Source organism: Neomonachus schauinslandi, chromosome 4, assembly GCF_002201575.2.
Source record: "Neomonachus schauinslandi chromosome 4, ASM220157v2, whole genome shotgun sequence".
NCBI classification, from domain to species: Eukaryota; Metazoa; Chordata; class Mammalia; order Carnivora; family Phocidae; genus Neomonachus; species Neomonachus schauinslandi.
Window position 1 is genome coordinate 183,045,335 of NC_058406.1, and position 26,777 is coordinate 183,072,111.

A 26,777-nucleotide genomic window follows, 5' to 3' on the forward strand; every position below is an offset into this window, starting at 1 on the left:
CTGTTGAGCACTGGTCTATATCGTGCAGCTTGTGTTAAACTTTCTGCTTCTCTTTGCTGTGCTACATAGAGCACAATTGAATATCAAGCATTTTTTTTGAAGTTTTTATTTATTTATTTATTTATTTATTTATTTATTTATGTGAGAGGGCGTTAGAGAGAGAAAGAGAGCACAAGCGGGGGTGGGGGGCGGGGAGAGGGAGAAGCAGACTCCCTGCTGAGCAGGGAGCCCATGACAGGACTCGATCCCAGGACCCTGGGGTCATGACCTGAGCCGAAGGCAGACACTTAACCAACTGGGCCATCCAGGCGTCCAGATATCAAGTATTTTTTTGCACAAGCTCAGTTCCTCTGTTGCGCATTGTATGCATGCACTCCCACATTCCAGTTCAGAACACTGTATCCTGATGCTCTTCAGGTCTCACCTCCAGCCAGCACCCGCCCCAGGCCCTTCCCTCTTCTTGTTGCACGGCGGCCCTCATCAATCCCTGGGCATGGATCCCCACACACCTGTGCCTTTACACAGACCGTTTTCTGTGACTGTACACCGTCCTCCATATCTTCCATCTGCAAAACTCTGCACCTTCATTCACGACTCAGACATACCCCACCCTCACTGCAAACTCCCTCACCCCCAGCTGCCCTTGGCATCATTGATCTTTTATGCCTTCATGTCCCGAGAGCATATTGCACTTCATATCACCTTTGATTATCTTTGGGTCTAAGTTTATCCCTCTACGTGAATAATGGGACAATAAGGAAGCACTCATATTTACAGACTCCCTCTAGAGGCAAGAACGTCAGCAATACTTTACATGTGCAAAGATTCTAGAAATGTGCATGAGTAGGGGATAGCAGTGGAGGGAGTTTAGAAAGTGTCCTTGCAAAGCATAGCAGTCCTAGCCCTGCAGATGGAGCCTTAGTTACCTGAGGTGGGACTCAGAGGGACGGGGTCCGGGAAGGGATTACCATACGTCTTTCTTTTACAGAGCTGTAGGAGCTTAGAGCTGGTGCTCCTCCTGCCTTGGCAATAGTACAATGTTGAGCTGAGAGATCTTGTTCAGCTCTTGTTCAGCTAGGTTAGCCTGGAGCTGTCTCAGAGATTTAAATGATATTTTGTTTAGTATTTTTAATGGGGGAGAAAATAAAGGTGTGAAGGGGTTAGGTTTAGGGGGACAGATTTGCCTTAATTTAAACGCTTGTTTCAGTGGAAAAGAAAATGGTGCAAGTTGCTTGTAGGAGTTGGGGCCCAGGAAGGAGACAGGAGGGAGCTGCTTCAGGCAGGACATTTGTCCCCTGAGCCGGGCTGAGTGCCTGGGGAGAAGGCTGCCCCCTCTGTCCTACCCCTGCTCTGGCACCTTGGGAGCAGCAGGACTGGGCAGGCTTGGCTCCTTATCTGGGCTCTCATGGGGGTCAGATGAGCAGGGACCCCAGAGAGAAAACTGAAGGACAAGACAAGGTCATAGGGCCAAGAAGTGGTGACCTGGTTTCCCTACAACTTTTACAAGTATGTGGCATATGCAGGTTTTTGCTGTTGTTTTACAGATGAGGAACTAGAAACCTAGAAAGGTCAATCCATGCTTTACTTCTCATTGGCATGTTCAATGGCCATTCCTTCTAGAAGTTTCCAATCTGATAGGGGAGGAGGAAGCCAAACTCTCAATAATATAAGCAAGCATTAATATTATTATCATTAGCAATGATAGTTATAAATAATAATGTTATTATATGACATGATGTGCATTCAGAGGCCAAAAGAATAAGGAAAGGAGAGGAAAAATAATTCCACCTCCGGGCCTCGGGGAAAAGTTTCTGAGGAAGGCAGGAATATAAATACCATCCTTCCTCATCGATACCACATCCTCATCCATCTTCATCTGTGGTCATTGTCAGCTTCCTCAGTAGGATGCAAGCTTCATTAAGGGAGGCATCTTGCTGGCTTTGGCACATGATTCTCTCAGGTGCTTAAAACAGAGCCTGGGACATTGCTGGTTTCAATAAATATTAGTGAAATCAGAGCGTGACTGGTTCCTGCCATTGTCCAGAGGATTTCTTTTGCCCTGCAGGAGGTAGGGGGCTCCTCCGAAATGAAAGTGGCAAATACTATCTTTCAGAGGGGAATTTGGGTGCCCCTGTCTGAGAAGGCAACTTTCTAGCTCATCACTGAACAGTTAGCTGGATCCGTTAGGACAGCAGCCTGTCCTTACACGGATGTCTTCCTGGCCCCACCACCTGCACCCACACGCCTCTATCAGGGTGTGTGGATTGAACTGGGATAGATTCGTTCACCATGTTAATCCTAGCCCCAAATCCTAAAAAGTCATGCTGCCTTCCCTAATTCTAGCTTCCTGACTCCCATTCTCCTCTCTTGTTCTCCAAAATAAATTCCATCCTTCCATTTTCTTGCTCAGATTCCAAGCCTGCTTGTGCAACCAGGAACAGAACCTCCAAGCCACAGCGGGAGCCCCATTTGCCGGTCTTTGGGCGCCCTCTGCAGGCCATGTGGATCCGTCTCTGCCGCCGGCCAGCCTCAGGTGTGGGAACCTGGAGGGCGGGGGTTGGGGGGGGCTCCCCACAGCCCTAGCCCTGCAGCCCCCAGAGAGAGAAATAATGGGAAAACGCTGGAGAGGAGCCAGGTGCTGGGGGACACAGCTGGTCAAAGACATCCAGGGAGGCAGCCAGCCGTAGCAGAAAGGGCTGCAGCTTACGCCTTGGTTAGCCCAAGGTTAGGTGTTCAAATGCTCATTCATTCATTCACTCATTCACTCACTCATCACATTTTTTTATTAAAGCTGCACCATGAAGCAGGGCAGAAAGCAAAAATGAATTCCTCCTTCACGGAGCTGACATTCCAGTGGGGAAAGACAATAAATAAGATAAATAAGTGAGACAGGTAGCACCTTTGGGGAAGGTTAAGTGCCAAGGAGAAAATGTGGGCAGGAAGTGGGCTGTGAAGGGTCTGGGTCCGGCTGGGGAGCTGGAAGGCTCCACAGCAGGTGAACAGGGAAAGCGTCACTAACAGGGCAACTTTGCAGTAAAGGCCAGAGGGAAGGGAAGGAGCAGAACTTGGAAGGATGAGCAGCTAGGGCACGGCCTCAGGCCATGTGTCTGCTGGAGTCTGGAAGCAAAGGCAGAGCAGCCCGTGAGCCTGGGCAGGAGAGAACAAGTCTCGAAGAAGGATGTGTGCAGGGGCGGGAAGCAGATTAGGCAGCAGAAGCACAAGGGGCCAGATGTAGCAAGGTCTTATGGGTTGCTGTGAGGAGATGAAGCCCCTCAGAGACCAATTCCAAGTTCCAGTGTGAACTCAAGCACGTTGCTCAACCAGTTTCCCCAGCCGTGAGACATGGACAATAACACTGGCTCGGAGGGTTAAGAAAGTGCCCAGCCTGCTGTCTGACACCCAGGGTGTGTCTGGTGGACGCTCTTGTCCCTGGCTGCCCATGCACATTCCCCTACAATCACATCGGTACAGTGACTTAGGATCTCTGAAATCGAAGCCTGGGGCATGTGGAGAAATTGGTTCCAACTGTCCCCCACTCCTACGTCCCGCTCATCCTGCATCCGGATGCCCTCCTGCCTCCCCCTCAAGAGACTCACTGCTGTCCACCCCACCTAAGTGCTCTTCCCAGACAGCATCCACCCCCGAAACAGTGTCTTCACTGCATCTCCACTGAAACTTGATGGAAAGAACAAGCAGACTCAGGAGGGAAGACTGGGGACAGAGTGCTGTGCTTTGCATTTGTTAGTGACATAATTTTGGTCAAACACTTGAACTCTCTGCACCTTAGTATCTGCATCCTCCGGCCCTGCCTTCCAGAGCCTGTGAGAGCATGAGCACCATGGAGTCTGTGATAACCCCTTCCCAACACATTCGGGTTTCAGAGACTTTTTAAATGTTTGCACAAAATCAGAGCTGGATGGAGGTCTTGCCATCATCACTGATTATCATGGACACAGAGGGTTCATTCCGTAAGCCTCCCGGAGTCTCAGTTTCTTTCTGCCTCATTTGGGGCCAATCATATCTGCTCTCCCTATTGCACAGGCTTGACTTGAATCACGCATGTAAAGAACCTGTAAAAACACACAGAACATAAACTTGGGAAGAGTGTGTTTAAGCTGTGATCCTTTTTTACCCTCAGTCACATGTGTTTGAACTCCCTCCTCCGGGGGTCCTGACCTTCGCTTGGATGCAGAATCCTCTGTGCCGCCTGGGAATCCCAGGACCCTGGTTTCTTCTCCTGACCGCACAGAGACTGGAGTTAGGGATCCAAGGCAGGTCCAGGGTCTGGTCACCTTGCTGCCCTCTCCGAGATGAGCTGCCTCCTGTTAGTGCCTTTGGCGGTGACTCAGCCTGAGCAGGTGGCTTTCCTCTCCTACTGCAAAGGCCTGATGCTCACTCCATTCTCCAGTTCAGGTTCCAGAGATATCCTTATTGGTTTGGCTAATGTTTTCCACCCCTGTTCTGCCTGTGTGCCGGTCTACGGAAGCTCTGTCCTTGCTCCATCGTCTATCTCCGGTCCTATGAGCTGTGGCCGGTGGAGTAGGGTTAAGTGGTGTGGACACCGGACCACACCAACCATAGAACTGCCCAGGGACCCCCTTTCTGGCAGGAGCTGTAGTCATGGTGGTCTCTACTGGAACGGGGTCTTGGGCACAGCACTCATCATGGCCAACCCTTCAGTACCGCAGGAAACAAGGGACCCTCCCTCCCACAGCATCTGCCTCTGGTCCTCCAGACGGCTCGACCAAGCTCCGTGCAGAGACTGAGAATACATCCCTCCAGAGGCATTTTGAACAATCAGCTCTGATTGTTAAAAAGTCCAAGTAATCGGGGTGCCTTGAATATAGGGATGAAGACCCGGGTGGCCCGTTCACTGAACGACCCCTCCCATTCCCTGACCCCATCCTCCCAGGGTTGGATTTGGAGTTCCCTCCCTGCTCTGTTCAGCCATCCCAGGATGTCCCAGGCCCTCCCTACAGGCTGGATCCCAGAAATAACCACCTTGCTCCAAATGTCCTCTCAACACGCGTAAAAAGAATTTCCTCAGCCCTAAACACATTCCTGGTGAGTGGTCACTGTGCATCCCATAAACACAAGGTCCTGGCAAAAGAAAGTCAAAGGATTTTATTATTGTTGTTATTGATCATTTATACACATCACAAGCTACACAAAATGCCAAAGAGCAGATGTAGAAAAATAGTAGAATTATATTGGCACTATCGACTTGGTTATTACTATTGTTGTTTTGCAGACAGTGCGCAAGGCTGTGCGGGAGGTGGTGATCATTGTATACAGATATTGTCACCAGAATAGATACACATTAGGAATTCACAGTGGCATCAAGCTATACATTCAAGTTCTTTTTCAGAGAAAGGGACCATGCGAAAGACCCTGCCTCTCTTCACCTTCTACAATGTAGAAGGTCACATTTGAAAACCAAAGAAGACTGGGATAAAATAAAATAAATTCCAGAGCCCTGTGCTGTCTGATAATAGACCCACACCACAGGCTAGCTCTCGGGGTCAGATCTGAGTGTGGCAATGCTTACGGACACCTACCGCCGTGCCTTTTATTTATTTGATCATCTACGTTGGTCTATCAATTTAAACAAATAGTTAAGACTAAGTCACGGAGCATCCAATGACTGTGGACTACAGACAAGTAATATGGCGCTCAGGTGGTCTTGACAGATTGGGCTGTAAGAGGGACCATTGAGCTTCTCCTTTGGTAACTTCCCTAACTTAACACTGATCTGGGGAGGGTAGTCCCAGGGAAACTTTGAGGTCCTGCCTGAAGGGCATGGCTTGACATCACCGTGGCCTCTCCCCTGGGCTGGTTTTCTGCTTCCAGACCCTGAAGGGATGTCCACACCCAGATGCCAAGGATGATTTGTTGATGATGATATTCTCAATGCTTCCTACCTGTTCTCTTGACTCATTATTCTATTTATGTGAACATCCTTCTATTAATGTGGGCATCCACTCCCCCTACTAGATTATAAATTCTTAAAGGGCAGGGTCCTGTGTGATAAATGTTTGTGGCCACTCATGCTGCACATAGAACTGGGCAGAGACTAAACACTGTTTAAAAAGGGATGCATTCAAAAGTAAGTTACAGGAATTGGTGAATGAAGCTAAAATCACAGACTTTCATATTAAGTTACATACAGACAAGACAGTAGGTGGGACAAAGCGAGGTGCTCTCTTTAAAAGAAAAATTAAAAAAAACAAGACAAGCAAAGACATATGCATATGTTATCAGACATACCTGGATGATTATTAAATTTTCTGGAACAAGAAGCATGAAGCAGGTTATTTTTCCCATATGCAGTAAGTTTAACCTTGGGCTAAAAGGCATTTCAAGATGTCTTTTAAGTTCCATGCAATAAAAAGATCCTGAATGACATTTACAGAATCCAAACTTCCAAATGCCTTAGATGAGATGTAATATTGTTCTCGGCTGCATGTCAAGTCCCTGCCTTTTCTTAACTCTCAATTTAACAGCTATACCCTGAGCAAGAAAACAGCTTTACTCCATAGATCATCCAATTATGCACTGGATTGAGCTGAAAAAACTCCAGTTCGGTGGCTTCTGGAATCACAATGGAATGAATGTTCTGAATGCTGGAAGCTTAGGCCTGAAGTTTCATACAAGGCGGTCCCCCTCAAGCCATCACGTAGGAATCTCTTTGAGGCCATGTAGACAATTTCTTAGTTTATTACAAAAATCCCCTACAGCCAAATGTTTGCTATGAAGTATTCCTAGGCTACCCACCCTCCAATTTTTAAAAACCTGCTCTACACAGGCACTGTTCCAGACCCTCTATTTTTCCCTCTTTCATCTGTACTTACCCCCCAACTCTCTAAGTACTTTCAGATCTATTTCACAGCTAAGGAAACTTGACCCTATCCCTGCTGGTTTCAAAGCACGCCCCGGGGGTACCATGGCTCTTCCAATTTAAACACCTCCCAGTGTCATTATCTGATCTCATGAAACTACTTGCCTCTGGCAGATTCAGAAGGTTACAGGGGAAACAGGGACCGAGGTCAAACCCTTCCTGCATCAGAATCGGCTATGGTGGAGAACAAAATGTGAGCTCTCAAAGAGGAACTGACCCTCCCAGAAAATACTTGCTGAACCCCAACTCTGTGCCAGGCAACGGGGAGAGCAGCAGGGAACACTGATCATGAACACGTGGTTCAAAAACTACCATGAATGCACGTGGAAGACCTGCAAGGACAGACGCAACATTTGCTACAGTGAGAAAGGACTGGTTCCTGGAGCCCTAAGAAGACTTGTCTCTGATGGCGGGACAAGGAGCCCAGACGCATCCCGAAGCCCCAATGTATGGGCCACGCAGCGTTTAGTGCATGCTTGAAGCTCACAACACAGGGGATTGACTCCTGGATGGATATTCCAATGTGGGAGCAGCAGAAAGAGGCAGGAGGTGTAAATGGAAGTGGTCTAGAGCAGCTGTGGAAGGGGAGGTATCGTGGTTGAGGGAAAGTGGCTTCGGGCTAGCAGGACCAAGAGAGCCTTGAGACACAGTGATTGAGGAGCACAGCCAGCCAGCCAACCGCCGGACCATGCTTCCTGACCATGCTTTCCAAAACCACCTTTGTCATGGAATTATGTCTTCTGCCATCTGATTGCTGGTTATGAAGGTGTCCCTTGTATAGCAATGTGTTATACTAGAAAGCTCATGAGGTTGTGGTTTAGATGATGAAGACAACCTGGCATGGATTTGAACAAGATGTGTGACTTTCGTGATTTATGAACTTCTCTAGTTTGGAGGAATCCCAGCCCAACAGATAAAATGGGAGGCCCAGGGAACAAAGCTGGATTCCACCTTTGTGAAACTGTGTGATCTTCATCAAGTTACTTGCCTTGTACCAGCATCGTTTGTATGCTATGTGGCTTTTTTTTTTTTTTTTTTAAAGATTTACTTATTTGAGAGAGAGACAGGGAGAGAGAATAGGCATGTGCGAGCAGGGGGAGGGGCGGAGAGAGGGAGAGAAGCTCAAGCAGATTCTGTGCTGAGCGAGGAGCCTGATGCAAGGCTCAATCTCACAACCCTGAGATCAAGACTTGAGCCGTCATCAAGAGTCCAACTCTTAACCAACTGAGCCACCCAGGTGCCCCGTTGTGTGGCTTTTAAAGATGAAATGAAATCATACATGCAGAAGACCTCGCCAACTGAAGTTGAGCATTACGTGCTGTTTCTATTCCTTTGCTCCTTCATTTGTTAAAAAGGAGGCAAATGAGAGCTGAGGTTTACCTCCACAAGCTCTGAATCCGTGACGAACCAAGAATGCTTGAGTCTGAGGACTGTTTCAAAGCCATATAATCATAACCACTTCCATGAAATGAAAACAAAAACACATTCTGTACTTTACAAATATGGGAAACAACCTGTTTTTTGGAGATTAACAAAGCATAACCCAGTGGCATCCCCACATTCCCATTTGGTCCAGAAGTCCAGCTCTACATACTGGGGACGTTCCTTTGTGTGACAGAAGGCACTGGGGCCCTAGTCCCTAAAATTAGCCCACTGGAAAGGAGAGCATATTACCACCACTCCACATGAAAAGATGTGGGAAGGGCTCAGCTCTTTATACAATGGTTTTCAAAGGTGTTTTCTACTGAGACATCTCTAGCATTATGTGTAATGCTCAGGTACCATGGATAAAGCCAAAAAAGGGTAAAGAAAAAGTAACAGAACTAAATTAAAAAAAAAAAAAAAAAAAAAAAAGGAAAGGAAAGGAGGAAGGGACACGTAAAGACTTTGTAATGTCACTGCAGTGCATTCCTGCTTTGTGATATGTGAATGGAGCCCCATGTGGATAAGCGGAGGTTGGAAGAGCAAAGCTCAAGATGCTAACCATCAGACAGAGTCTGGATTAAACATGCAACGTTCCTCTTACGATGCTGAAGTCCCATGGCTTTCATTTCACAACTAACAGCTAAAAATAAAACATTATATGTTATTATCCTTCCAGATCCTGTTTAGGGTTATGTGATTTATGGTACTAGCTCTTTAGTCTAGTACAGTAACAAGCACAAAATAGGTGCTCAATAAAGCATGGGAAGAATAAGCAAATGAAAAAAATAGGAAACAAAGACATGAAACTGGTCCAGATGTTAGCTTATGGTGCTTGGCTCAATCCGTTGAAGACTGACACACATCCTCCCTAAGGGTGTTGGAACGGATACCTTGCAAGAACAAGGTAAGCAAGCACAAGGCTTCCTCTATGTGTCATTGCGATTCTTTTTTACACAACCCACGCAACTGTACGGAGCCTCCCTTGTTATTGCCGACACTCAGAAGGATACTCCATGAAACCCAAACAAGCCACACAGCAAAAGAGAAGTGACAGTTATGTCTGGGGGCTTGCAAATACCTTAGAGCAGACTTTCAACTCAATGGGCATGTCTTGGAGAGGTGCCATCATCTCACACAAACGAGGGCTCACCAAATACTCTGTCCCGTCCTAGCACTTTTACATGTTTTTATTCTTCACAGGAAAACCTGGGTCACACACTACCATTTCTAGTTTGTTCCTTCCCATTCGCACACTGCGTTGGCCCCTCTGCAAACCCCACAGGCTCCTCTCGCGGCTCCTTCCGAACCTGGCCGTTGCCATCTCACCATGCCCGTGACTTTCTGTGCGCCCCCTACCCCTCTCATGCATTCTCCATCGGTGGTCTGCCTATTTGCTTTTGCTTTGTGACCGATCCCCGGCTCGTGGCCGGCTGTGAGGGAATGTCCGTGACTGAATGAGGGACCGTAGCTTTGAGTACGTTACTTCAACCTGCTGGGGCTGCAGACTGCCCAGCTGTCAACGGAGAAGCAGGTTCTTCGCCCACGTACACACACAATCAAGAGCAGTTAGTGCGGTCACCCCAAACACCCCTGCACGCATCTCACCCGATGGCTTCCATGCACAGAAAGAAAAATAAAAAAATAAGAAAACAGTAACAATCGTGCTAATTGCAGTAATTTTAACCAAATGGCCATTCCCTCTTCATGGCTGTGTATGTGATGCCCTTTGCTCTGGCTTTTCTCGGTGAGAAGCAGGGAAGACATGTCCACAGTGTCATCGGAAGTGAGTGGGGGTGGGCACGTGTGGTCCTGGGCTTTTCCGCAGACGGAGGGTCAGGTCTTACGAGCTAACCCGGGAGGATGTGAACGCAGGGGGTTGGCAGAGACCCGCTTCTGAGAGGACATTCTCCTACTAGTGGGAATGAGGAGAATCTCCTCCTGAGAGAGAGTCCCGCATGGAGGCTGAGCTCTCACACCTCTGCCCTGTCGCTCTGACCCCAGCACGGTCTCCATCCACCTGTCCAGCGTGCCGGAGGTCCAGCTCTCCCTCCTCGAGGCTCTCAGTCATTCTGTTCCCTGTCCAGGGGGTTCCCTGTCACCCACGTTCACCAGGCCCACCCTGACTCGGCCCCGGTGTCTGGGCGTAGATGTCCTCTCTTGCAGAGGCCTCTTCAGACACCACACATCTCCAGTGCGGGCTGGGTGACCCTCCTCTGAGCACACTCTGATCCCGACCTCTGGGTGGTGCTGACCTCCTTCGCCTTCCCATTTGACCAGACTGAGAGCTGCTCAATTTGACCTGTCCATCCCTGGCACGGCAGACCCTCCATACAGATTTGCTGAATGAATGAATGAATGAATGAATGAATGAACGAAAGAACAAACGAACTGCCTCGCCAAAGCCCTCCTTCATCACAAGGTTGCCTTTCCCTTGGGCTCTTTGAGGGCAGGGACTGCACCTTCGATCCCTGTGCTCCTACCAGACATGGAGGGAAGTCGCTCGGCAGACACCTGTGGACTGTGGGCGCAAGCAGGAGCCTCTCCTCTCTGCAGCCTGTCCCTGGGCTCAGAGCCCTCCAGCGCCTTCACCCGGCCATCGAGGTATGAGTTTGGCCCCCAGGGGACTTTTGGTTCCCATCTACTTCTTGGCTCTATTTGGCTTGTGAACAACGGATTCCAATTGATCTCAGGAGTAGCAATCTTTATTTCTAACTACTTCTGAGAAACTTAACCAACCGTAAAAACAAGAAACAAAAATGATGCTAAGAATGAAAACATACTAGACCATTATCTTGGCAGGCATTTTGTTTATAATTTTTATAATAAATAATATAATGTCCCTGTTTTACATTTTATATATATAATTATGTATATATATATTAGATATCTATACTTCATTAGAAAGAGACATAAAAAAGCCTTTTCAAATGAGGCATGACACGCAACACTGAACACTCTTATTTACAATATAGAGATGTACTTTCTACACAATAGATTGGATGCTCAGAGGCCAGAGAGGGTTTACAAAGACAGCAGATCACCCCTATAAAAAAGGGGCACACCATGCAGCTGGACGTTTATTGCCATGAGTTCTATGTCCAGACAGCATATTGAAGTTAAAAATGGCATCTGGTTATTGGAAAAGACGATGGTCATTGGATTCACCCTGGCTCCATAACCACTGGCTACACGGTCTTGCAAATGACCAGGGAGTGACAAACTTTGCTGATGGGTATCGGAAACACAAAATGATATGCTTTCATCGGAGGGGCAGGGCTCCTCATTTGGCCAAAAAGGAGGAGTTGCCACAATCGTATGGTCCTGCGCTGAGCACGAACACGCGTCTAGACCAGGAAACACATCATGGGCTCCACCGCAGGAACCGATTCCTGGTGGGTTATCCTGCGGATCGGTCCTGTTCATGAGTAGTAACCAGTCTCTGTCCAGCGGGAACTTGGAAAAAGACCCACGGGACTTACTGGTCCCATATGGGTGAAGCCTAGGATATAATGAAAGTTCACAGGAGACCCACAGAGAAACCCTAACTCCACTGTATGCGAGTCTGCCTCGGAGGCTCATTCATCTCCATCCCCGCCTTCTTTCACGAGAAATCCATGGGTCTCCTGTCCTGTGAAGCTGCCTACGTACCTGGACTGGTTTCTCATGGCCTACCTTTGTTTTGCAAAGTCACACTGTTAACATGCGAGTACAATTCTCAGATGAGCCAAGATTTACTTAGTTTTAGGACCATGGCACTGGTGAGCGAAGGTCATGGTCCAGGTGCTGGGACCAGGAATCTGGTCCCAGAGGAGTTTCCGAAACACGTGAGAAGGGGGCTTTGCAGAAACAGGAGATTCTACCTCCTGCAGATGGGTCTCCTGTGTTAGTCATCCCTCCTGTCCCGGTTCGCGCCCTCCTTCAGTGTGACTAGGTGATTCTCCAAGCTTCCTTTAGGCCAAGAGTGGACTCAGTCTCTGGGACCCTATCAAATAGCCTGGCAATTTTCAAAACTCCCCTTAAGTGACTTACCAGTAACAATTTAAGCTGGGTCCTCGATCTGGCTGTGGTCCTCCTCTCTGATCTGTTGTCCCTGCTGTTTATTGGTTTTTATCAATGGTGACCTCTCCTAGCCCTTTATTTTCCTAAGGCAAGAAGACATTTCTATTGAAAGATAGCCAGCACCTTCTTAGAGCTCCCCTGAGGTTTAATCCAGCACTCCTCCGTTTAGATGTTTCTCCTTCCACGGAGAGGAGAAGCAGCTGGTCACGTTAATGGTTTTATTTGTATTTATTTATTTATTTATTTTTTTGCAATTGCATCAAATGCTAACGTAGCATTTCTTTGGAAGAATACCAGCAGGAGCTTCCTATCAGCCTGTGCATCCATCTCAGTGCCCCCTTCTAAATTTAATCTAAGTCCGTTTTCCCCAAGGACAGAGATTTAAGCATTCACAAAAATAATTTGTGGGCCACGGCTCTGCCTAGACAGTGTGGAGGAGTAGGTAAAGCAAAAGGGTTCACCACGTTCCCTCTAGTTGTTTTTCTTTGTAACAACCCTGCATTTACCAGGAGCATCGCCTTTCTCCCCCCCCCCCCACACCTTAAATCGCCCCACCCCTTGCTGTTCATAAACTAGGATCGGAGTGTACAAAGCATTCCTTTGCCCCTTGTTGAGAAAACATGAGAGAGAATGATCGTGTGGGCATCACGTTGTCTTGAGCAAGTGGCACATTGGAATCTATTAAGGGTTATATTTACACGAATATGTCCCACTTCCACACAGAGGTTCACCTGAGTTCTGAAATGCTTGTATGCACTTAATTTAATCAGAATGATAAAGCTTATGAGCTAGGAACATACCGGACAGAGCTGGGGAAACTGGAGCGGACTCGCTGAGCCCGCGGTGGGGGAAAAGGTGGGCTCACCGACCCCAAGGATTCTGTTTCTTTACTTTGTCATATTTCTCCTAGAAAGCATCTTGAAAGAGACTCCAGGTGGTCGGACACGTTCGGGCAACGTCTCGCCAGGTGACACTACCGTGGACGGGTTCAGCTTTCCCAAATCTCCTCCGGAACGGAAGCACCTGGGACGGCCGGTCCCCACCCCCACCCCCACCCCACCCCCGTCCTGGCCTCGGCACCTGCCTCTCCGGGCTCCGTCTGGAGTGGCAGAGGGCTGCGAAGGAGGTCCAGGCTAAAGCGCGCTCAGGGGTCGCTAAGCCTCCGCGGCCCCCCGCCCCCCGCCGCTACTTGAAGTAGTTGAGCCCCGCCACCAGGAAGAACTTCTCGAGGAAGAGCTCGGAGTCCAGCACGGCGATGTGCGCGGCTCGGCCGATCAAGGCGTTGGCAGTGTTGGGCAGCGCGTGGAACACGTTGTGCCGGATTAAAGTGCAGTCCTTGGCGTCCACCAGGGGGCGCAGGAGGTTGTTGATCATCTCCGCGTACACGGGCCCTGGGGGAGGGGGGCGCAGGTGAAGCCCCAGCGGAAGGGGGCCGGCGGGATCTGGAGAAAAGCTCCGGGTGTGCCCCGCGGGCCATCCCCTGTGCCCTCGTAGGCACTGGCAATTTCTCGAATTTACTTGTGCTTTTTACATCAGAAAGTCGGTAAAAATAAATAAATAAATAATAATAATAGTTAAATGTGGCTTACCTGTGTGTCTGTCTTTGAGGGCAGTTTTACACATTTCGATCCTGGCTGAATGAAATGGCACATAGCGATCTTGGGGAGAAGCCACGAGCACGACATTTTTGAAATACTGCAGACCTGCAACGAGCCAGGAGGGCGCTTGTTCCCGGGTCGGGTGGTACTAGGACACCCCCAGCTCTGCTCACGGAGCACAAAGAGGGGAAGGGGGAAGACCAGCTAGCTGTGGCATTGTGGGTTTTGCAGTGTCGCTTCTGTATCTCAGAGAGAAGGTGCAGCCCTGCTCTGCTCGGCCACAGAAGCTAAAGAGACGCGGGGGCAAGCTCCTCTCGACGGGGGGAGGGGAGCAGCACGCAGGTGACAAAGGGGCCTTTCTGGGTGGCAAGCGCTAAGGAGTCCATGAGGAACAAAGCGAGGACTCTGCTCCTCCTTCTCAACAATGGGGACAGCTCCTAAGTGCAGTGCTCATCCTGTCCCCGATGGAGGAAAAGGGCCTCCGAACGTGCCTCCCTGCCTGCAGCTGTAGACAGGGGGGCTAAACAGCATGGCGCGGACCTGCGTCCCCAGAGCCCAGCACGGGCCTGCAGACAGACACTGCAGCGTGCCCCCCAGGCCCTCTGCCCGCACGGCCCTCAGCCCCGTGCCCCTGCATCGCGGTGGGACCTCTGGCCTCCCAAGACCACCTGCTGGGGGCCAGCCTGCCTCAGTGACCGGCGGACGCAGAGCAGGGCTATGAAGACCAGCCCCTCACCCTACTCTGCGGGGTCGCCCCAGCTCCTGAGCTCTCTGCGGTGACCACATTGCCCTCCAGCTTCCCCTCTGCCCAATCCTCCTCCCTCCTTTCCCCCTGGGGGAACTCCTGAAAGCTCAGCTTGGCACAGAGACACACAGGGTAAGGACTTGCCTGGGGTCTCACGTTCAGAGAGGTGCAGAGATGTCAGCGGGGGTGGTGTTCATAGGATGATGGAGACGGTGACATGGGACAGAGGCTGGACACACAGACCACTGCTGCCCTCTGCTCGTTCCCACAACACAGGCAGGGTCTCCCAACAGCCCTGTGCACTTGCCATCACAGTGTGGGTGAAGGCGTGACTTCAGCCCTGCCTGGGAAGGACCCCCGTCTCCCCCTGCACTATCAACCTAAATGAACAGTGCACACCTGCCCCTTTTGTGGGTGGATCTGTACCTGGGAAGGAGCAGTGTGTGGGCACGCAGATCAGGGCATTGAAAGCTTGGCGGGAAGGAGAAGCTATAGCTTCTGCGTGTAGAGATGGTCTCTACGCACATCTTGGCGCACCTGGGACGCCCTTCCCGGGAGCAGCTGAGTTCGGGGGTACCTGGCAGCTTCCCTGTGAGCTGAAGAGTCTGTGCACACTGCACCTCCTGACTAAAGCCTTCCCTGAGCGCATCGACGCAGTGGTGGAGCGATTTTGGGTCTCAGGGCTGCACCTCCAGCTCACACTTGTGACCACAGCAGCATGCTGCGGAGGAAGGCGCTCACCTGTTTTCTGGCTTAGTTGGTAGAGGAAACATTTGCGCAGATCGGCGTTATCCCTGAAGGTCAGCTGCAGAAGGGACCCGGATTTCTTTAATTTCTGCATGAGCCACAAGCCTAGAAAGACCAAAATGAAACAGAACAAAAATAAAAAATATAACCTAAAGAGAGCAAAAATAATTGGGGAGAGATTAATATGAAACTGTGGTTTTTAGTTAATTTGAATATAAGAGAGTAGTAGGCACTTCAGCAAATTCTTAGGAAGTTAGAGGAAAATTTTTATGATGTACTTGTGGCAGGGATATAAAATCACCCTGCAAAATGATATTGTGACTGGCATTAGGAGTCATGATACTTCTGCACCCTTTGACCCATTCGACCTCGCCTCATAAATCCAGCCTAAGGAAGCAATCCCAAACACAAAGCCGTATATATGGATGCTCCTTACAGATCCGCGTAGCATGGAGAAAAACTGAAAGCACCTTCCACTTCAGAGTCCATCCCTGACCCTGGTTACACCAGCACCAAAGCTGAGGAGTATTGCGTCACCACGACAAAAGTGAGTGTGACAAAAATGCAAGGAAATGAATGCAATATAGTTCTTTTTGTCATGTCGCAAGATTATAAGTATGAAAAAGGTTAGATGTGGTTTCAATCATGTGTTTCTGTCCAATGATGGCTTCCCTGGTTTGTGGGGACGGAGAGAATGGCAAAGGAATGGTCTTCCACTTGTTATGACCAACGTTTCAAATAAGGTCCTTAAAATAACCTAAAGACAGACAAAGAGCTCTGACCCGCCTCTGTGAGGAAGGCAAGCAGCCCAGTCTGCCCGGGGTGTCGGGCAAGTTCAGGGTGCAGGGGCTGGGAGACAGGCAGGGAGTGGGAGCTTACTGGGGTGGCCCAGATGCCACCTAATGGACTGGGGGCAATCGGGGACCACTGAAGTCTTTGTCAGGAGTACGATTTAATAAACTAGCTGTTATTCCACAAGACCTGATGCCCTCCCTGGGCTGCCATGGTGGTGGCTCCTACAGAGACCAGCACGTCACGGGAGGCCCTTCATCATCAGGCTTTGGCTGAGCGCTTCATGGTCATCTTCTGTTCCTCTAGCTCAGCCTGTATTCCTGTCACAAAAAGCCACCTGTCGCCTGCTTCTATGTTATTATACATACTGTTTTCTTCCGCACAAAACACTTGTCCCACCATTCACTATCTTAGAAATTCTGCTCATTGTCCAAGATTCATTGAGCCTTGCTTCTTTATTCTCCATGGTGTTCCTAACCTGACAGAGGAAATTTTGAGGGCCTCAATGCTGCGGGCCGTGTCATTCCATTCCGGCAAGAAGTACAGAATTCGGCCCTGGCTGACCTCCCATACCTGTTAGTCAACTTCTTCCTTCCTTCTCCTGCTTAATCTTCGACAATTCTGATACACACATACACACACACAGAAATAATATACACATTTATAGATATGCATATCTACACACATACATATACCTAAAGATCATAAACGCATCCATACATATACACAAGCAGACATACATACACACACTAACTCCATTTTAAAAATACCCTTATTTTTAAATAAGAATATTCTAAGTTGCGTAGGGATGAAAATGTCTTGGCCAGAGTCGTCCCCCAAGTGTCTGGGTCAGAACTCAGCCTCAGGCTCGCCATGGCAGGGACATGGTTCAAGGCCCATTGCTACAGGCTGAGCGAAGGTGCCGCCCGTGAAGCAGGACCTCCTCCAGGCTGCGAGGAATACACTTCTGTTGTCTGTAAGTCACGCAGTCCATGGCGATTCCTTACAGCAGCCTGAGCAGACCGAGATGCCCCTGCTCCCTCCTCCCCACTCCTGTGCCTGCTCGATCTTGTCCAGTCAGGACCCCAGGGCATGACCCTTCCGTTCACGGACGAGGTCTCGGTGGCATCTAGTCTGATCACTGGACTCACATGGGAGAGGCCCTCTTTCTCTTTGCTCAGAGTCCCATGCTTGAAGAGCCTCCAAACCACAAGATTCCATCAAGAAGAACCTCTGCTGGGCTTTCATCTTCCCTCTGCCCGGAATGGACTGTGAGGAGGGACGGGCTCAGAGGAGTCTTACCTGTACTAACCAGGGTGCTGTTGTTGTACAGCGTCCCCAGGTGAGGCCCAGACAGCGACAGGAATGTGTGGAGTTTGTTGAGGTAATACCGAAACCGGGGCCGCGTGAGGACCGACCGGATGATGATGTTGCCAAGGGAATGGCCGATGAAGCTGTTAGGACAGAAGAGAACCGCACGTGAGCGTGGCCGTGGGAGGCCAGCTGGTGTGCTGGGGAGCACCGAGGGGTCCCGCCATCCCCCACCCCGACTCGGGGGATCTGGCAAAGCAAATGGGGGCTGCCAGCCCACCCTCCCTGGGTTTCCAGCCTCTGGCCACAGTGAGCTTGAGACAGAGACCTAGGGCACGAGGCCTCTGCCGCCCGGTGTGGTCCGAAGAGAAGCGCGGGCATGTGGCCGGGCTCTGTGCTCTGAGAGCAGCCCCGCCTGTGGTCTGTGTCTTGTCTCCAGCTGCCGGGGGGCCCTGGCCATTCCCAGGATGAAACCCCACTTCTTTGGCCTGGCTGATGAGGCCGCTCACGACCTGACGTCTGACTCCCTCTGCGATTTTATTCATTGCCCACCATCACTGCACCTTACACCACCACAATGTAAGGAGTCGCCCGCTGCCGGCCCGTGCCACTGGATGCCCCTCCTGCATGCTCTGCTCCAGTCACACTGTGACTCACACATCTGAGGACCCAATGCAGCATTATTTTCAAACTGAATACCTGTTTATGGAAACCCTATCACATGAGGGTCCATGGCTCTGCTCATGGTGAGCACAAAACAGGCCAAGAAAGGAAATGAACATTTGTCTATGAAATGGCTTTACCTAGCTTTTCACTCCATCTCCATAGGCCTCTCCCTTCTCATTTGTGAAAAAAAGAACGGATATTTTATCTCTGGGGCCTCAAAGGACTGAGGCATGTGGCCTCACCGCTCTGTCCACATACTGCAAGCACACAAAAAAACACAAGCCATTGGCTCTCGCCTAAATCAGGAGACATTCCGGCCAAGCTCATTTCGGAGTGGAAGGACCGAATGAGTGTGGACTGAAGCCCGCTTATGGGGCAGGTGATGCATTCTGCTGTTCCCCACCAGATGCTCGTGCTTATCCCACCTAGCAGGCGGGGAAATGGAGCCTCAGAGGTTTAGAAAGCCTGAGAGAGGCTGCATGGTAGAGTCAGTCCTCAGATGTGTGAGTGTTAGAAGAGCAATTCAAACCTAGGGGTCTGTGTTGAAGTCCAGTTCCCTTTCTACTGAGCTATGAAATGCTCCTTTTCTGAAAGTCACCTACTCCAGTAAGTCACAAGTTAGCTTCTGAAGGTTGTAGACAGAAGGCAGCATGCTGAACTTGTCTACAGCCAACACCCAGAAATGCCTCTCCTCTTCCCCCAGCATTAACTACCTGTGGTTTCCTTTTACCTAATTCGGGATATGGAGAGGTTGTACAACTGGATGTGCTGAATGATCTCATCCAACAACCGATCCGTCATGGTATCAAAATCCGCAAATGTGTCCATCTGGAAGAAGAGAGAGGGAACGGGTGTAGGTTGGGCGGGGTCACAGCAAGGCCAGGCTCTGTGCACAAGCCCGCCTTCTTCCATGGTGGCGCATTCTGGGAGTGTGCCTAAGCCCGACGTTGGGGTAACAGGTGGGGGTTCAGCACCAAGGAAAGGGGCCCACAGACTGGGGCTCTCAGGAAGAGACTCAGGACGCTGGAGAATCCTGTCAGCAGGCTGGCTGGAAACCGATGCGAGAAGCTGGTGGGCAAGAGCAGCAGGTCCATGCACCGACGGACACGTCATCACGCGCCAGGGGCGCACCTGCCTGCGGCCTGCCGGCCCCACGGTACCGGGAGGCACCGGGCTCTAAGGGTGAGCCCGTGCCCCCAGGACTCACACCCAAGCCCGCCCGGCCCCGAAACCCTGCTGTATTCCCAGCACAGCCTCGGGACTGCGCGACCAGGCAACGTCCAGAGCAGGTTCCAAAGCCATCCGTGACTCAGCAGGGATGGTCAGAGGATGCGTGCAGAAAAGGAAGAGGAGGAACATCAGATGTGACCTTGAAAATCTGGAAGGGCAGACATGAGGAAGACATACTAGACTGGTAGATATCCCTTCAAGGATGAACTTTTGGAAACCGACGGGAACCACAGGGAGAGAGATTTGGGGCCAACATAAAAGACGCTTTCTCAGAAGTGGAGTTGTCCTTCAGGGTCGTGGGCTACCTGGAGCTGTGCTGAGTGCCAAGCTACAAATGTGGACCAGGGGACTCATGAGCATTCACCAGGGTGGGGAAGAAGGCGTGAAGAGGGGGTCTGTGGCTCACTGTCACCTGCCACTCAACAGTCCTAGAGACACCACAGAGATGGAGCACTCCGGTCACTTCTCAGTGTCCACGGAGTAAGAGAGACCCATGCTTGCAGGCCAGCAGGCGCGCTCTCCTGCTCACAGAACCTGTGCCTGGGGCTGCGCTTTCCAGTGCGAGCCTGTCTCCTCTCGAGTCCTGCAGGGGGATAAGGCAGCCTACTCCTCACACCAGCGTCAGGCTTACAACACAGTGAAGACAGATGCTGCTGTGTTCATTACGCTCCAGCATCTCAGACTCCGTCTCCTCGGCTATATACTGTGAATTTAACATGAATTATTGAATCAATGGTAATAATTAGAAGGCCTGAGTTGACCTTGATGAGAAATGTGCTAGAAGACACAGTAGGTTTAAAAAATGGTACCAGGAACTCACCAGCCAGGGTGCTTTTAAGGGATGTACTGGAAATGCACATGCTTATGAGATTTACAACTTTTAAGCTGTAATGACAACGTGTCATGGGACACAATCCTTCCTGAGTGGCCACCCCACACTCACCAGCTCATTACTTCTGTCTAGACCCGGTCCAGTAGTCCCTAGGTACCCCAGTCAAATCCCTCTGCCACGGGGGCGCATCACAAGGGCTGCGTTAGGCCTGTGACAGCCCCCTTTGCCTAGTAGAGACCCATGGACCCCCAAACCATTTATGATCCAAGCTGTCACCCCCCCCCCAAGTGCCCTGGCCACCTGACCCACATGTCCCCACTTTTTACTCTTTCTTCACCTTCCCAAAAGGAAATAATGAGTTTTATCTTTCTGGACCATCCAGTGTTCTTTGGCAGGGTCCCCTTCTGTGGGAGTGTCCACAGATTCTCAGGGTGACTTTAGAAGGTTCTTCTAGACACGGCTCAGAGATTCTCTCAGTCCTGATGTTTTTGTTGTCATACCTGATTCTTTTCAGACATTAGGAAGTCCAGCTTTCCTCCAGGAAGTCCCAGTTCTATGAAAGTCTTTACCAGGCGGAGGTCCGCACTGTTCCCTAAAAACGACAGATAACCCCGCCCCAGACCCATAGTTACTCATATCAAAATGGACACACAAGGGATTTAGGTCCCCCTCTCCTTCCATCCCCCAATTTTCCATTTTCTCATTAAGCAGATAATAAAAGCAGTGGAAACGAGCCCATCCTGGCGGTCCTAGGCTCCTCCTGCCCCCCCGACACAAGGTCAGGGCCTTTCAAGCAGTCCTACCTCAGTGGGCTTTCTCCCTGATCTACAAACATGTGGCTCGTGAACATTCCACGCACGGCACAGCCGAAAACACACTGCCCCCTCCTCTTCTACAGCCAATCCTGTTCAGTGAGGACACGCTGCATGGGGCACACGGGGTGGCTGATGTCTACACGTCCCACATGTCTACATGTCCCAACATCTATATGTCCCCTATGTCTACATGCCCCACAATCTACACGGCCCCTCTTCAAGTTCCCGCTTCGTACAAAGACCAGCTGTGCCATCCACAGGCAGCCGGCAAGACCCCGGATGGGCCAGGCAGGGCACGGTTATGTGCGATAGAGTAAGGATCGCCCTTGGGAGCAGGAGTCATGACTGTGCCAACTCCATGGATGCCACCTGACCCACCGTGACCGCAGGACAGAGCTGTGACAGCTAAGGAATCTGAGGCCACTGCTAATGGCAGAGCATCCTTGTAGCACCTGCAGTAAGATCATCCGGAGGATGGATCTGCTATAACCCAATGAGCTTCAGAGTCAAGGATTTTTAAATGTAGATTCCATGCAGGCTCTGGGGGTGGATTGCATCGTACCGAATTTTTGGTCTATTCCTCAAAGGGATCCCTGTAGAGTCGGAAGTTAGAAGCTAGTCAGCGGACAGACAGGGGACCTACCTTCCCATACAACCAGAATTTCAAAGTAGTTTGTGGAACTGTGAGTGATAGAGTTTACAAACAGCTTTTATCCTTCTTCATGAAACTACCAACTGACTCAAAGGATGGTGGGGGTGCCACATGGAAGCGGGGAGAACTACAAGACGTGAGGGTATCCCTAACCGGTAAGGATGACCCGATACCCCACACGCCCCCTGTGATGGTGATCCGCAGAGCACAGGCCCAAACCTGGGGGATCACAGCCACGAAATGCTCGTGTTCTTTTAGGAAAGGTTTCTATTTTGTGTTGTAAGTTCAATTTTATTCTTTCTGTTCATTTCTGATGATAAAATTAGGCTCTTTGGTCCTGTAGTGGTTCTTATTTAAAGTGACCTACTGGCCCTAAAAGAAAAGCAGCAAGTGTTTATACTTAGCCTGAGGAGTCTAAATAAGGAATGATAGTGGCCCCTCCCTCCCCTTCAGCTACTGAGTGAAACTTGAAACTTTCTCAGAAAATAGGATTTGATAAGGGGTTACACTGAGAATATTTGCAAGGACACAAATCTTGGGCCTTTGGCACATCCTGAAGAGTTGTGTGAATATTCATAACTCTTATCAACTTCTTCAGTTCTCTGTTGATATAAATATATCCTTGCCACTGAAACTTGAACAAATGGGTCCTGTACAACTCTGCAGCATCTGGACATTGGTACACTGAACCAGAGAAGTCGCCAAGAGAAACCTAGGTGTGGTATCAGCTCTGTTTGCGGTGGCTGTTTGCCTAGCCGATAACGCTGTAACTGCCGGTTCTGGGTTCGGACCTAGCCCAAACACTGCCAAAGCTGCCCTGTCTTCATAACCTCCCTCTCCAACATGCGTGGTGGACAAAAATAAAAGTCCGTGGCCTGACAAGATTTCTCATCTTAAAGGACACACTGCGAGTATTTCTCGTTTTAATTTAATATCAGATAAGTAAGAGGGCACGCTGGTCATGCAGGATATGAAGCTAAGTCATCCACAACACCTGTGTTAAAAGGGCATCACGCTGAGGAGAAAGTCATTCTTTGTCTTTCTTGCGGGACTTCCAATTGCAAGTCCCAGTTAAAAAACAAGGATGTTTTCAGGGACGCCTGGGTGGCTCAGTCGGTTGAGCATCCGACGCGTGATTTTAGCTCAGGTCATGATCCCAGGGTGGTGAGATGGAGCTCCACATCAGGCCCCATACTCAGCACGGAGTCTGCTTGAGATTCTTTTCCTCTGCCCCTCCCCCTGTTCTCTCTCTCTCTCTCTCTCTCTAAAATAAATAAATAAATCTTAAAAAAAAAAACAAAACCCACAAGTACATCTTCAGTAGCTTTTTATTTTTTAAGAGAGAAAAGTGAGTCTCAAAAGCCCAGTCTTCTGACAGTGGAGTCAAACTTCAGTAAGATTATTTTCATATCATTGTAATTATATTTAGTATTACTCTTCATGTGTGCCAACAGATTTTAGTATTTCACTTGTGGTGGTGATTTGAAGTTTCTTTTTTTTTTAAAATATATTCAAAAAGTACGCCAATTTCAATACAAATTTTGAAATACCAGGACAAGGTACCTGGTGGAACAAAATTGGGGAAAGGTATGTAAACAGCTGGGACTTGGGAAGCAGGGACATTGATGCTGAGTAGGGACAGCTCACCAGAGAGCGAGCCCGGGGTGACTAGACACAGTGGTGTGGGATGGCATGCATCTCTGAGAAAGGCGTGAGGTTGAATCCCAGGAGGGAAAGGGTAGGAGATGATAGTGGGGAGGCTCAGAACACAGGAGTTTTCTAAGACAGAAGTTTATTTTATTTTCTGAGAGCTACAAAGAAAGATTTTTACTAATGGACCAGCACAACCAGATCTGGTAAGATTTTTAGAAGATGACTCAAACAGCAATGAGGACGACGGTTTGGATGGCAAAGAGATGAATTTTTTGGCATAAGGCAGAATGAAACCATGGGCTCTGGAGCTCTGACAGCTGGGTTTTCACCTTGGCTCAACCACGTTAGCTGTGTGAACTTACACAAGTTACTTAGCTGGCCTCTTACGCAGTGTCCCCAGTTACAATGGGACAATAACACCACCTACTCTGCAGAGCTATTGTGAGGATCAATGACCTTAATGGATGTTAAGCATCTAGAAGGGTGCCTGGCCCCTGAGTGATAGACCAGTGTGCCCTGGAAGCATAACACACCACCACTCCCTACTACATGATCACCAGAAGACACTGAGCACAGGTTTTGCCACTCATCACCTGTGAAGCCCTAGAGAAGTCCTTTCCCTTCTCTGACATTAGTTATGCACTGGAATCCATATGAAGTGGATGTCGAGATGCTTCCAGAAATCATGTTCCACATTCCAGTTTTCAGATCAGTTATGATGTAAACTTGAGCTTGAGGAGAACTCAGATGCCCTGTACTTCCAGCTGATTGGATCACTTCCTTTTCAGCCAGTTGGGGAGAGGCTAGAATTCACAAGGGCAAGCAGGACCAAGTGCTTGCATTTGGTCCAGGCTGAGCTGGGACCTCAAGATCTTCCCACAGAGCTGGTAAGTTCTGTATCTTACAGAGTCTTAGGACTGATTGAGAAACCCAAAGAAAGCTGACACTGGGGCCTCAGTCATTTGGGAGGCAGGGCGGGGAGAAGGAGCCCTTCCCACTCTCTTCTCTCTTCCCCTGGACCTCTATAGTACTGGTATCTTTCATAGCATTCAGCTCTCAGTCCATATTTACTGATCTCACTAATTTAAGAACTTTTTAAGGTCAGGAACCATGTTGGTCTCTGCAATCCCAGAACTTGGTACAATATCTGACATGCAAAAACTGCCCCGTAAGTGAGAAAAGAATAAAAATAGGCAACAAAACAGCTTGGGCCACTAGCTTGAGCCCATCCCACATGAATCCACATTCATTCCACTCCGTTTCTTCCCTTGTGCTTTTGACTCATGCATCCCTTGACATTTTCATTCCAATAATCCATCCACCCATCCATCCATCCACTCGCTCCATTCCTTCTTTTATTTTTGTTCATTAGTTTCATTATTCATTCCATTTTTTCATTCATTCCATTATTTATTTATTCTATTTATTCCTTTACTGCATCATTGCATTCATTTATGAATTTCATTTGCTCAACAGATTTTTGTGTCAGAGAGATAGATCTCTTCCTTGGGAACAAGGCCAGGCCATTTCCCTAGACCCAGGATGCTGCCGTCCCATGGTTGCTAATAACACTGTTGAACAAGGACCTGACTTAAATTCCTTCATAAATGTTATAAATTGTCTACAGTACAGAATTTTGAGGAGGAAACTTTTCTGGGGACTCACCATCTAGGCCATGGACACAGACTACCAGGTGAATCCCATCTTCCAAATTTTCTTCCTCTTCCTCTGGTGGGAAATACGGTATATCAGAAGCTAGTACAGATAAGTCACTGTACAGAAATCCATCAATCTTCAGTTCTTTTTTAAATTTTTCTTTGGCCTGATAAAAACTGGAGAATACACTAATTAATCAGAAGCCACACTGTGTATGCCGTGTTGAGCAGGAGATGAGTTGAGCTGGCTGGGACGTGGGAGTGATGAACATCTACAAGGAAGTATCTGCGAGCAGCAAAGGCAGAATATGAGGCCTCAGGAGATGCTGGTGAGGGATGATTTTTCTGAGCCAGGAGGCAGGAGAGCATTCCAGGAAAAGTTTTGTGTGATTTGGGTTCTGCAGATTTCTATGTGCATAGGCTACCATGGCTTGGAGGCCACCTGCTTCCCAGCAGCATCTCCCAGCCTCCAGAGAGAACACATTTCTCAGGATTCCCTGCCTGAATCAAGTTTGTTTACTTCCGTGCCTTGGTGCGTTCAGGTCTGTCTGAAATGGGTTTCCCACTGGGTTATCACAATCTTTGCCCGATTATCAGACAAGGTGGTGATTAAGAGCACGAACTCAGGAGTCTGACTGCTAAGGTCAGAATCTCAGCTTTGACACTTACTAGCTGTGGGCCAACCACTTAAAATCTCTGCATTGTGTATCCTCAACTGTAAAAGGGGAATACACCATTACCTAATTCATAAAGTTATTCTGCATGTTAAGTGACACCGTCTATGCAAAATGCTTAGAACAGTACTTAAAACTGATTAAACAGTAAGAAACATGATCTATTACCAGCCTCATCACCAGCCTCATCACCGTCATCATCATCACCACCATTACCATCCCCATCATCACCATCACCACTGTGTCTCTCGTATTTGCTCTGCAGTCACCTCTAAAAGGTATCCCTTGGCCCCCGTCTCTAGGCACACTCGCTGCCCCCAGCCAGATCGGGTCCTTCTTCTGGTTCAGCCTCTTCTGGTTCAGCTGCGCATACACAGGAACCCTCCTGGTTACCCAGCTACCCTTGTTCACTCTTCTCATCTTTCTGTCTCCCTCTTAGGCTGTAAGGACGGTAACCTTACAAGCAGGCATTGGTCAGTGCTTGCTGTCTATTTATTAAATTGATGCCATAGGCATATTAGGTAATTCATGTTCTTCATAAAGCGAGGGATCCAATGTTTACCTGCCTGTGCAATCTCTTTCATGGGAATCATTAATATGTAACTCTTCAGCATTTTGCAGAAGAGTAATAAAAGGATTCTGTAATATACTTAATCAAATATATAGTTTATAGATGAGGGAGCAATATGAATACAAACCTAACGCAAGGATGAAGGGATGGATTCTGGCATTATACAAGGAATGACATGAGTAAGAACCACACAAAAGGGCTGAGGAGCCAAATCTGAGGCAGATTTCCTCAAAGGCCCTTAAAGAACAGCCCTCCCAAAATGTGCAAAGACAGAGATATAGCGACATTCACAGCAGAGTTATCATAATAAAAACTAAAAAAAAAAAAAAAAATCCCAACTATCCCTCTCTAAAGGAGTTTGTTCATAAATCATGGTACATATAGAACCTTTCCCAATATGTTAGGTTGAAAAAAACCTTACAGGGTGCCTGGGTGGCTCAGTTGGTTAAGCGAC

The 26,777-nt window shown here is 49.0% G+C and overlaps 1 protein-coding gene across 1 annotated transcript in view; it reads right to left on the reverse strand.

The window, feature by feature from the left end:
- Window positions 1-13,567: 13,567 nt before the first annotated feature.
- FAM135B (family with sequence similarity 135 member B) overlaps window positions 13,568-26,777 on the reverse strand; it is a 179,576-nt gene continuing 166,366 nt past the window's right edge. Inside the window, exons 13-19 of the mRNA XM_021688480.1 lie at window positions 25,089-25,255; window positions 20,804-20,895; window positions 18,972-19,069; window positions 17,567-17,718; window positions 15,467-15,577; window positions 13,972-14,085; window positions 13,568-13,773 (exon numbers count right to left, since the gene is read on the reverse strand). Coding sequence (XP_021544155.1) covers window positions 13,568-13,773; window positions 13,972-14,085; window positions 15,467-15,577; window positions 17,567-17,718; window positions 18,972-19,069; window positions 20,804-20,895; window positions 25,089-25,255 — 940 coding nt within the window. The remainder of the gene's footprint in view (window positions 13,774-13,971; window positions 14,086-15,466; window positions 15,578-17,566; window positions 17,719-18,971; window positions 19,070-20,803; window positions 20,896-25,088; window positions 25,256-26,777) is intronic.